Raw genomic sequence first — 12,336 nt, 5'->3', positions numbered from 1 at the left:
TCAACCTGCAGGAATCAGCAACTCTGCATCAAAGTGCATCAACTCAGAGATGCTAAAAGAAGCTGTTTCAGCGATCACAGGAAAAGTCTGACACAAAGCATCAGGGACACGTTCATAAAGCTTCCTTTAATAGAGAACGTCTCAAAATTATGTCCAAGACTCTTCCTTGAAGGCAAGAGCTTGGTGTGAAACATATTTTTCTCAAAATAGGAAAGAGTTTCGGTGGGCATTTGGATTTTCTTGGATAATGTCCCTTAAATTGGGACTCCTTCATTTCTAAGTGAAGCTGTGAGCTCCCTGAGAGTTTCTGCCTGTATTTCATCTGTAGATGGATTTTAATCTAAGGTTATCTCACCTTAGAGCTGGTCGCAGGATGCCGTTGCCGATGATGAAGTGAAGTTTCTCCAGGTTGGAGGTTGGTCTGTCCTCCAACATGCTGTTCCCCTGTACTCCATAGTCCCCCTCCGTGAACCGACGGGTCACCTGTCCCAGAAAAAAACCCTTTAACTTCAGCTCTCTGGTCTGAGGGGTGTCTTTTTTGAATGTGTTTCGATGCTGTCTTGATAAGCTAGCTGTTAGTTAGCAAGTGGGCACCTCTCTTTAATGTTGAGTTCAAGTTAATTTTCCTTTTGAATCAAGTAAAAAAAAAAAAAAAAAGTACGACTAGAAACTAGAATTTTCTTTTAACGCTACTTGGCACAAGTTTGCTAAATTGTTTACCTAAATAAAGAAAGGTGTTTGAAAAATACCATCATAAATGATCTTTCATCCTTCCTTTCCATTCAGAGCTTTGGATTTAAACAGGTGAGTTCTTTTTCATACTGTTAAGTAACATGCAAAATAGTCTTAATAATCTAAATACAAAAACCTTGACTGTGATTTAAAATTGTGATGTGAATTTTTTTCCAAAATGTCCACCCATGTTTGATGCTAATATCAGTGCATCCACTGTTAGTAAGGGATGATGAAACTGTTGGATGAGTTTACAGCACAAAAAAATTAGGGCTGATTACATTTCTGAAAGTAATCACTTATCGGTGAGAAAACTGAAATTTTGCCTCTTAGACCATGAAAACCTGTGTGAAGAGTTACTGAGCGTAAAAAATGATCAGACCACTTTCTGTATTTAGCCAAAAAGTCAAATAGCTAGTTAATATCCTGTTAACTGGTTAAGATGTTGGATTGATTTTCACCTCCTCTGTGATCTTTGTTTTCCTCTTTAGGGTGAGAGACACAAGTTTATGTCTGATGCTGTTCCTCTTCTGTCCGTCGATGGAACTGTTCTGTAAACACAAACACAATCAGAATCAGAATCAGAATCAGAAATACTTTATTAATCCCCATGGGGAAATATAATTAATAAATAAAATAGAAAAAACAAAAACAAAAAAGGAAAAAAAAAAATCAAAAAAAGGAAAAAAAAAAACAAAAAAGGAAAAAAAATGATAAAAAAAGGATTAAAATAAATAAATAAATAAAAAAAGGTAAATAAAAAATAAAAAGAAGGAAAATAAAGAAAAAAATCAAAAAAGGATAAAAAGAAAAAATAAACAAAAAATAAAAAAGGGAAAAAGGAAAAAATAAACAAAAAATTAAACAAAATAAAAAAATAAACAAAAAAGGAAAAAAGAAAAGAATTAACAACAAATGAAAAAATGAAAAATTAGAAAATAAACAAGAAAGGAAAAAAAGGAAAAATAAATAAATAAAGGAGAAAAATCCCCCCCCCCAAAAAAAATAAAAAATAAAAAAATAAAAATAATAAAATAAAATAAAATAAAATAAATAGAAAAAGAAATTAACACAGAGTGTGATTGAATGTCACACTTTTAGACCGTAGCTTCTAAAATTCCTGTTGAGTTCATCATTTCCCTCTCACCTCTCCTTCCACCTGCAGCTCCTGCAGCTCCCTCTTGTACGTCCTCTTTCCCAGAGTTTCGTAGATCTTGGTCATGACAGGGATCTTTTCACTCCCGTCGTTAATCACCATCTGACATTTGGGCTCTGGGAGGTCTCCCATGAACCTCAGCACGGTGATCCACACCGCTAATGCAGCCTGGAAACAGCAGAGGGTGTTAAAACCAGCAGTCCTAAACGTGCTCTCTGATTTTCAGATAATGTGTCAAAGTGTTTCAGTTTCTCACCAGCTGGTCTCCTTCGTCCTCGTGGAACAGCAGAGGTTGTTTCAGGGGTCGTCTGATGTACGTGTGAGTGGAAACGCCCTGAAAGTACGTGGCTGCAAACTTGGAGAACTTGTACTCAGACAAATCCTCGTCTTCCTCCTCAGGTAACGGCAGACCTTCATTCAGCTCCTCCTCTTCGTTTTCCACTCCTTGAGGAGTGTTCTCCAGGTCCTAAACCACAAAAAATACAGAAACTCAGAGTTCACTTTGGTGCTTTCAGAAAACTACAAAACCCAAGACCACGTACCTCAAAACCAGCAGGAGCCTGTCCATCCTGGTTGGGCAAAGGTCCAGTGTTCCCCAGAAACCCGAACATGCGGTCCACCATGTCGGAGTGGTCCACGGGCTGCTCCTTCTCCCGCTCCATCTGCTCCACCAGCTCCTTCTTCCTCCTGGCCTCCTCCCTCTCCTCCCGCTCCCGCTCCTCCTGCTGCTGGGCCAGTTGGACCAGCCGCTCCTGGTGTTTCCTCTCGGCCTCCGCCTTGGCCCGCCGAGCCGTCATCAGGTTTCGCAGCTGCTCCTCTTCGGCCAGGCGCTGGCGCTCGGCTTCCTGCCGATGCCGCAGCTGCGAGGGGAGGAAGAGGAGGAAGAGGAGGAGGAGGAGGGGACACAGAGGCAGGTAGAGAGGAAAAGTGGTCAGTGGGTCTGTTTCTGCTTCACAGACCAAAGCATGAGCAGAGAAAGTGAAAAGTGAGGGGGCATATTTTATTATCTGTGCTGACAGATAATCGACTTTCTGCTGTTGTGACTCTACGAAAATATGACCAGACGACAACCAAGAAAATAAACTACACCAGACTTTTATCCCTCTACTGGCAGAGTCTACATTTCTACAGATCCACTAGTCAGGGAACCAGTAAAGCCTCGAGGTCCGAGTCTCAACAACACAAGCAAAGAAAAATGACAACATGTAACAGAAGCTGCCTCTGGTTCACACTGGAGCTGCTTCCCAAAGCTCACCCACTCAACTTCTTCTTCCTGGATCAGTCTGGAAACTGCAGACCTGCTAAATAAGACTACTCCATGTTTCCTCAGAGAGCTCGCTACATCTCATCAAGCTGATGACAAACTGACATTAGTACAAACATTTACAAAAGTATAATTTATTCAGTGTTTTCTGTCAGAACAGAAGAGAGAGACAGTGTGAACAGTGGCAGCAGAAAAATGTCATTTTGACCAACAGTTCAGACATTCTTACAAACTCAGTTCACAGTTAAAACACAGACATGCAACCAGGTTCAAACATGTCCATCAAGAGGAGCTTTAAAGAAGAGGTAAGATGGTGAGATCATCAAGGCAAGCAGCACATAAAGACATTTTCTTCATTGTTTTTATCCTGAAAGTTTGGATGAAGGATTTATTAAGGCCTGTTAATGATAAAGACTCTGTGATAGTGAAATCTAGGAGCTGAAACATCCCAGTTTTGTAGTGTTCCACCTTAACATATGAAAAAATACAAGATTTTATAAGGGAGCATGTCTCTCTTTCATGATTTTTTCTTCTAACTCTTACATGTCATATTTCAACACTGCGTAAAAAAATCCGGGACAATTTACAACCATACTAACATGTGTTAACATTTTTAAGACATTTAAAGATCAATTTAAGACATTTTAAGGCCATCTAAGGCCTTGTTTTTAGATTCATTAATTCAATAACTTTTTTAAGGATCCACAGGAACCCTGCTTCTGTATCAGTAATGCATAATGGGATATTTTTTAGCGCTCATACTGTCCCTTTAATAGCTTTAGGTAGCTTCACATGATTTACAGCTAAAAAAAAAATCAGAATGTTGTTTTTAAAAACCTTAATTTCAGCCTGTCTCTGAAACACTTCCGTTACCGTCTCTTTAAGAGTCTTTCATCATTCTAGGACACAGAATTCTAGAATCCCTCATCAGTGTTGCCATGCAACAAAGCACTGCTTCTCATATCAACTGAAGAATTTGCCCTATTTAAGTGACTTACTCAACTCGACTTTATTTATAAAGCATTTTAGAAACAGCACTGGAAAAAACTGAAATCTTATCAAGTGTTTTTGTCTTAATTTCAGTAAAAAATGTCTTTTTAGCCTTAATTTGAGCCACATTCACCTGATACGTCCAGAAAAATGTCTTGTTTCAATTCAGTTAAAAACAAAAATGAGGTCGGATTTTTTTGTAACAAGTTAAACAGTCTGCCAATGGAACAAGAGAAAAGTTACTTGCATTAAGACATTATTCTAGTTTTAAGCTTATTTTCTAGCATTTTTTTCAGATTTTTTAAACTTGTTTTAAGCAATTCAGACCTCATTTTGTCTTTAAATAACCCAAAAAAAAAAAGACATTTTCTGGACTGATCAGTTGAATGTGGCTCCTATCAAGTATAAAAAGATAATATTTACTCAAATTAAGACAAAAACACTCAATAAGATTTAAGTTTTTTGTAATGCATATGTCTTGGAGGAGGGACTACATTTACTTACATGAAATATTTAATTTTTTTTATGTTGTACACTTGACGTAATGTTCAAGTGTGTGTGTGTTTTTTTTTTTAAGCCAGTAAAAACTGAGTCTTAAACACCCATTCGTCATTACAGCAGATGTTTTGAAAGGAAAACCAGGAAAACATGGGTCTAAATATGTTGGAGCTGTGCTGCGATTCACATCATCAGGTAAGTTCATGATAAAGATCAGATACAGGTGATGTCACCAAGTCATTGGTTTCATTGGCTGAACATGACACGATTTTATTTATCTATTATCAACTGGAGCTTTTTCTTATTTATTTGTTCCTTTGAATGACATTCTCTCTGTGGGTACATAGTAAAGGTATGGTCTGCAGGAGTTTTCATTACTTGTTAGTAAACAACATTCAAACTGGGCTCCTCCTCCTTGGCTCAGTGCCAGCGGCAGCACACACTCACGACCAAGCAGCAACCTCCGGTCTAAGAATATGAGACAATGCGGAAGTGCTAAAATCCGCTGTTTCTCGAGTGTCCGCTTGAGGCTGGCTCCAGGAGTGCTTGAGGTCACAAACACACCAAGCCAAAAAAAAAACATTTTCACCGCAGAAATTAACCTGTTTACAGCCTGGTTCAAAAAACGTCTCCTGTCTAAGTTGCTAATTTTACTATCGGCACACACTGTACGGGGGAGATTTTTTCCGGCTTGGTGGTTCAGAGGATATTAAGATAGTGAGCTCGCCCAATCAGAGGCACAGCTCAGCTCACGTGACTGAATAGCTGTGCTCGAAGCCCCCGTCACTTCCAATATGGCTGCAATAGCCGATATGCTTCAAAACTCTGTTTCAGAAACAGACAAGAGACGTCGAGGAGACTAAGTCCATTAATTATACAGTCTATGCCCCCGACTAAAGCTAGGTGAACACACTCACTAGCCCAGCAACCGTCTGTAGCATCTAGGGATGGGTACCTTACACATTATTGCGATACGGAATCGATTCCCGGTACATGGCATTCAGTATCGGTACTCAACAGTACCAATTTTCGGTACTTCTGTGTGTTTATGCGGTAAAAAAAACAATTTTTTTAATGATAAAATTTTAATTCCTTTCAATTTAACATATTTATTTTTCAATATATGCACTTGCAATGCTGTGTGGTTGAGCATTGAAAATCTATTCTTCCACTCCCTCATAATCACAAGGATGCATTTAGATACCTAAATTTGGTAACTTTTGATTTTACGTGAATTGGTACCTGGTACTTCGCAGTCGCCAGAATACGGTCGGTACCTACCCCTGGTAGTATCATGTTCCTACATAGGAGAGACTAGAGAGCTGTGCACCTGACTTGGCATGTTAGCACAAGCTAATCATGAGTATTTGACACATACCTGGTTAGCAGAAAGGTTACTCACGCTGTTTATTTTGTGCTGCTCTTCAAGTTACCAAAGCGAGCAAAAGTCGAGCCAAGCTTCACCCTTATTCAGGAAAAAACGTTACCTGTTTGGGGTTTTGTTTTTCTTTAGTTGCGTTTTTCTTTTTTTCATGCTACATCCACTATTGTAGCCGCTCAGGATAGCTTATTCCAGCTGCTATTTTCAACACGCAAAGTCACTTGCACATTGGACGCTCTGGGATTTGCTGAGGTAACCACGTCCATTGTCTGCTCAGAAACATCCGGATACAAAACATCAACAAACAGGCAGAGGAGGGGGCTGAAGCAGACACAGACACTGACACACATGTATACAGGCCCAGAGGAGATGATTGAGCAGGATTATTCCTTCAGACTCTACCTTTAAGTCTCCTTACCCTACCTAAAATAAGCTCCCAGAGATTTGATATTGAAATTTTGTCACGCTTTTGTAACCTAACTATCTGTATTCACTTTCTTTTCTATAAACTGATGAGAAAAGGCAACACTGAGGTAAAAATAATGATGTGAAGCTGCAGCACAGCACCACCAAAAGCTCACGACCACTTAGCTTAGCACGGAGACCAGAAACTGAAGAAAGAGCAAACTCCACAGAATTCAGACTTCAACAGTCAAACGAAAATTTAACTTTTTACGCTTTGGACCTCAGTTTCTAATCTTATGCTAAGCTAAGCTCTACCAACTGGTCATAGCTTCACATAAACACCAAAGACAGGTTCCCATCAGAAAGGAAATGATCAAACAAACAGAGCCAAAGATCAAAGCTATCTTTTAGGGTTTGCAACCAGTGATACAAAGCCTTCACGTTGAGTTTGGCTTGAATAATTCATCAGATTAAGGCATTAGCTTCTGTCCCATGTCTGCCCTCAGCACCAGAAACCGTCTCCCTCTGACGGGTAGGCACAGTGAAACAGTTAGACGTAGTAAACGTAGCTCATTACCTCTGCCCTGAGCCTCAGGCAGAGCCGTCTGGCGATCATGCCCCTGGTGTAGGCCTGAAGAGTCAACACGGCTCGCAGCCGCCGCCAGAACGACTGCCGGACCAGGAAGCCCCGACAGCGGGCCTGAATGAAGGTGACGTTAAGGCGGGTCAGCTGGTAGCTCTTGTAGAACCTCCTCGCTCTGTAGACCGCCTGGAGCCGCAGGAAGCCACACTTCATCTGAGGGAGGAATAAAGCAGGTTGGGATTTCAAATTCAGAATGAAAACTCCAAAATAAAACAAAAATAAAGACAAAAATAAAATAAGATAAAATAAAATCTAAATAAAATAAAATTAAAATTAAATAAGATAAAATTAAAATTAAATAAAATAACATAAAATAAATAAATAAATAAATTCAAAAAATAAAATAAACACAAAAAATAAATGTGGAAATAGAATTAAATATTAACAAATAAGTTAAAAAAAAAGCGCTCTGCTCTCTGGTTAATCTCTGTGTTGTTGAAAAAGACTCACGATTCTGTAGTTCCTCCTGCATCGATAACCTCTCCACACCTTCTGGACAAAAGTCGTGGCACTCCTCAGTTTTAGAAAATAAGCCCTACAAAGAAACACGTGATAAATATTCAAAAATAAATAATAACACCATCTCAACTTTTTCAAAACCACTTAAAGAGAATGTAAAAACAAGGACCCTGAACAACACACCATTTACACAAACAGCTGGTTTGCAGTGAGCCTGACAAATCTCTGCTTCCTTGGTTTGAGAGAAGCTTTGTCTTACCTCTCTCTGAGTCCGCGTACAGCCTTCTGGATGAGGATGACCTTGTCAGTAATGGCTGTGTCCCTCTCGATCTCCAGCTGCATGTCGTGGTGGTCCTGCAGGGACGGAGAACAGAGAACGGGGAGCAAATAAAAAAGATGTGATGAAGCGGTGGCAGGAAGAGGACTACTGCCCTGAAATGTAAATGTAAGATATTTTGGAGATCCCAACATCCAGGACCTCCAACAGAAGAGGAAATTGGAGCTGGAATAATGCAAAGGAATGCATAATCTGTCTCTGAAACTGTTTTTGGTAGTGATTAAAGGAGCTTCACTGATATCAAAAGGAAGTTTAGGGTTCAGACGAAAGAAGACCGTGTGTGTAATGTGGCTTTTTGTAGTATCACAGTAAACTTTGTGGTTTTTGGTCTCTGACTGGTTGTAAGTGGTCTTACAAACGCATTTCCTCTCACACATAAACGAAATGACACAAAATGAAAATCAATAAATTCCCAATTTTCAAAGCGAGATTTATTGCGTTTGTGTGTTTGGAGCTGTGTAAAAGTCAAATTTCTGTTTTTACTGGGAAAGAGCCAAGGTCTGTCTTTCTATCTATCTATCTATCTATCTATCTATCTATCTATCTATCTATCTATCTATCTATCTATCTATCTATCTATCTATCTATCTATCTATCTATTTATTCATCCATCCATCTATCTATCCATCTATCTATCTATCTATCTATCTATCTATCTATCTATCTATCTATCTATCTATCTATCTATCTATCTATCTATCTATCTATTCATCCATCCATCTATCTATCTATGTATCTATCTAGATAGCAATGAGCACATGAGCAGTTGAGAGGAGTGCATGTAGACAAAAGAAAATGAAACTTAAGTATCGATCTAATTACCCAAATATTGATCAATACTGATCCCAATGTTGGCATCAGTACATTAATATTTTAGATTAGCCACAGGTTGGCCACCCCTGCCTTAGATTGTAGGTCCGTTTGTTCAAACCAGAGTCATCTCTTGTAGGTGGTAGAGGACTGAGCCATTTTTGAGTGATGGACTTTTTGCTAGCTGCCAGGAGGACCTGCAGTCACTTTTTTTTACTCTCTTTTATGTAAACAATATAACCCAGACAAAGACCTTCAAAATTCAGTCGTATTTGAGTGTTGAATATTTTTTCAAGTGTTTTGTGGGTTTCTTCCCAGTACAAAGTCAGTTTGGAGCAGCCTCAGAAGACATGAACATTGAAAACTGCAAATTTTTTCCCAAACTTCCACTGAGATCCTTACCCCTGCTTCCCTATCCCATTTTTTTAATCTGCAAAGTGTTATCGTTTTAAGATGGAGTTTAATTTCTTGATGACTTGCTCAGAAAACTAAATGCTTCGTAATAAAAGAAAAAAAAAAAACCTTGAGGAAAATCTTGGTCTTTCCAATCTGCCAGTCTTCATATCTCCCCAGCCGAGCCTGGACGATCATCTGGCAGGTCCCTCGCAGGTCGTCCTGGAAGAAGACAGACAGATAAATGTGACCAGAAGGTAACACATCCTTTTTTGTTGTTTCATCAGTGAGATGACGCTGATTTATTTTGTTTTTCATTATAGTATTGATCAGATAGCAAAACCTAATGTGTTGCATCATAACCGACCTGGTTTAACACCCATAAACTTAAGCTAGGTCAACATCCTCAAAGTAACGTCCTGTTCACCTCATTTCACTTCACCATCATAACCGTCTTGTCCTCTGTAGAGGACGTCACTTTCAGAGCTTTATTTAAAAAACAAAATCATCTACAAAGATTAAACCTGTTGTGCTCTTTAGAGGGCATCCTGGGTTTTCCAGTGATATTTGATTTGTCAGAGTTTATCCAATGTAACAAAAGACCCATCTTTCCCAAATGGGGAAAGACAGACACACCGACCTCTGTGTTTTATAAACGTAAGGAAATAAAGTTATCAGATTTATATGAATGCTTTTAAAGCTAAATATTGGATGTTTCTTAAAACACAAGTGTTTAAACTGTATTTTGAGAAGTGTTGATGTCATACTTTGTTTTTTACTTGCTTAAAACAATATTTTTTCTTGCTAGATTTAGTTTTTCATCTGAAATTCAGGAAACTTCAGATGACACAGGATTGGCGCACTCAAAAATACATACAAACATAGCTCAATCAAAGGTAAGGTTTAGGTTTGTCAATATTTTTTTCTAGATTTAGTGACATGTAAACACCTTGAAAAGAGAGAGCAAACAAGCTACAACTGTTACAAGCTAACTTTTAAAAAGTAAATAAATGATTTTTGGTTTGTTTTGATAACAAAACACTCCTAGTTTCCCTTTAAAACTGTAAAAAAAAGATGACAAAAGGAAGATCACTTTTTAGTGTAAGGAAGTCCCGCTGTCCCCTGCAAAGGACAATCAATTACAAAAAAAAAGTTTATGAAAAAATGCAGAATGCTACTTTCAAAGAAAATTATGTAATGCAGAAAAATCTGAAATTGTTACACTTTTTTCTTTCTGGGTCTAAGGAGGACAAAAAATATTCAGCTCAATAGAAGGAAGGGGGAAGAAAAAAAACATGTGAATCAAAAATAAGAATACTGGTCTAAAACTAACGAGTACTTCGGTAAGGGCTTTGTATTTATAATCCTGTTACAGGGTTCCTACAGCTCAAGGCAAGTTCAATTTAAGACTTTTTAAGACTTTTTAATGACGTTGGAAATCAAATTTAAAAACAAGTCGACAACGAACCACAGTTAAAACAAAACAAAACTAACAAACAAAAACACCACATGAGTTACCTGGGTTAGAGGCAATTTTAACCCAATGTTTATTTTACATAAAACATCACTTTTTACCTTTTTTTAACCCCATTTTTTTGCAACTTTATGCCTTTTTTGCCCCCATCCACTGTCACAACCATTTTTGGAATTTTTACAGTTTTTTTCTAATTTAATTTCAAATTTAATTCACAATTTTGCTGCCATAATCAATTTTCCAAAGCCACTTTTGGATTCTTTTGCCAATTTTTCCTAATATTTTTCTCTCTCCAGGCACCTTAGGTAGAACCAAGACATGCGTCTGCTTTAAAAGTTCCTGGTGCAACCACATCACCGTTTTCTTAGTTCCGCTATTGTGTGATTACACGATGTTGCCACGAGAGTAATTCAGGAAATTATTTAGTAAAATAGATAAATGTTACTTAATATTTTTTTTACTTCAAACTAACATAAATCTTACCAATGTGTTCAAATTTTTAAGACTTTTGAAATTTGGATTTAAGACTTTTTAATGCCAATTCAGGCCTTATTTTTAGAATTATGAATTAAATGCCTTTTAAGACTTTTCAAGGATCCGCGGGAACCCTGTGTTATTTGTAGCTTCTTTAAATTGTTTTACTGAGAACATTAAAAGCGTAACAGGTGGCAGAGTTCCTGTTTCTGACCTGTATGTGAGCCGGTTTGACTCCAGGCATGAGGACTCTGTAACGGTCCACAAACTCCATGAAGGTGTATCTGATGGGGTACCCGGCCCGTCTGATCCTGATGGTCTCCATCATGCCCGAGTATCTCAGCTGACGGATACACAGCTCCCTGTCAAAGATCTGAAAGAAAACACACAGAGAGGAGCAGGACTCAGTCAACAAAACATCCTGAGTAACAACAGAAGTTTCTGAAAGATAAAACTTTGAGGCTCACATCATGCAGTTAGAGTTATTCCACGTCATTTTCTAAGAAATAGGAGGTTTCTCCTTATTTTCTGTCTCTCTAATGTCTACAGTGTGTGTAATAAGAAGCTATTAGCGTCTGGAATGCTTATTAAGCAAAGCTCAAGGAAAGATCAATAAGCACGTCGCTGTTAAAATGTAATAAATCTTCACTGACAGCTCTGCGTCACTTTTAACAAGTTTGATCAGATCATGAAAGAAACAGAGGCATAAGGACGCAGAGTTTTGTGCTGGATTAGCCTGATTCCTGCACTTCCTGGAGTCTCCCCTGGTTGCCTGGCAACAGCACAGCCACCAAAGATTCCAGGAAGTAAACTCACAGCCAAAAACTAGTTTAGGAGATAATCCGTGTTAAGAAAACAACTTTTAAATTTAACACGTTGGTCTTTGTTCTCTGTGTAAACTCAACACTTTGAGGACAGTTTGTTCACGTTTGTTGATGTTTGTTATCGTTGTTTATTGTTGAACATGTACACTGTAATATAAGCTGTCTCACCATGGGTCTTTTGAGCTCGTTGGGTTTGATGCAGCGGACGAAGAACGGCTGACACACGCTGAGCGTCCTCATCAGCATCTCCAGAGAGCGTTTGAACTGACTGCTCAGAGTGGGGGAGCGCTTCCTGGTCTCCACACCCTGCAAACACACACAGAACACACACACACACACACACACCCAGAAGGAAGGGTGGAAAACACACACAAACATTTTAAAAAATATTAAAGAAACATTGATTACTGTAGCCACTGTAAGTTTGTGGCCTTTGACTCATCCACGACTGTAAAGGATAGACAGTGTAGGATTTTTTTTAGGGGTCTGTGAGGGG

General features: G+C 38.5%; 1 protein-coding gene across 1 annotated transcript in view; it reads right to left on the bottom strand.

The window, feature by feature from the left end:
* The window catches only part of myo7ab (myosin VIIAb), a 62,006-nt gene that overhangs the window by 22,369 nt on the left and 27,301 nt on the right, over positions 1-12,336 (bottom strand). The window contains exons 18-28 of the mRNA XM_074672203.1: positions 12,009-12,146; positions 11,231-11,389; positions 9,198-9,290; positions 7,788-7,882; positions 7,520-7,604; positions 7,004-7,222; positions 2,431-2,748; positions 2,145-2,354; positions 1,880-2,056; positions 1,194-1,283; positions 356-483 (exon numbers count right to left, since the gene is read on the bottom strand). Coding sequence (XP_074528304.1) covers positions 356-483; positions 1,194-1,283; positions 1,880-2,056; positions 2,145-2,354; positions 2,431-2,748; positions 7,004-7,222; positions 7,520-7,604; positions 7,788-7,882; positions 9,198-9,290; positions 11,231-11,389; positions 12,009-12,146 — 1,712 coding nt within the window. The remainder of the gene's footprint in view (positions 1-355; positions 484-1,193; positions 1,284-1,879; positions 2,057-2,144; positions 2,355-2,430; positions 2,749-7,003; positions 7,223-7,519; positions 7,605-7,787; positions 7,883-9,197; positions 9,291-11,230; positions 11,390-12,008; positions 12,147-12,336) is intronic.

Source organism: Halichoeres trimaculatus, unplaced genomic scaffold, assembly GCF_033239565.1.
Source record: "Halichoeres trimaculatus isolate MK-OKI-2021-1 unplaced genomic scaffold, fHalTri1.1 fHalTri1_scaffold_6, whole genome shotgun sequence".
In the NCBI taxonomy this organism is placed as follows: domain Eukaryota; kingdom Metazoa; phylum Chordata; class Actinopteri; order Labriformes; family Labridae; genus Halichoeres; species Halichoeres trimaculatus.
This window is presented reverse-complemented; position numbering and strand designations above follow the sequence as displayed.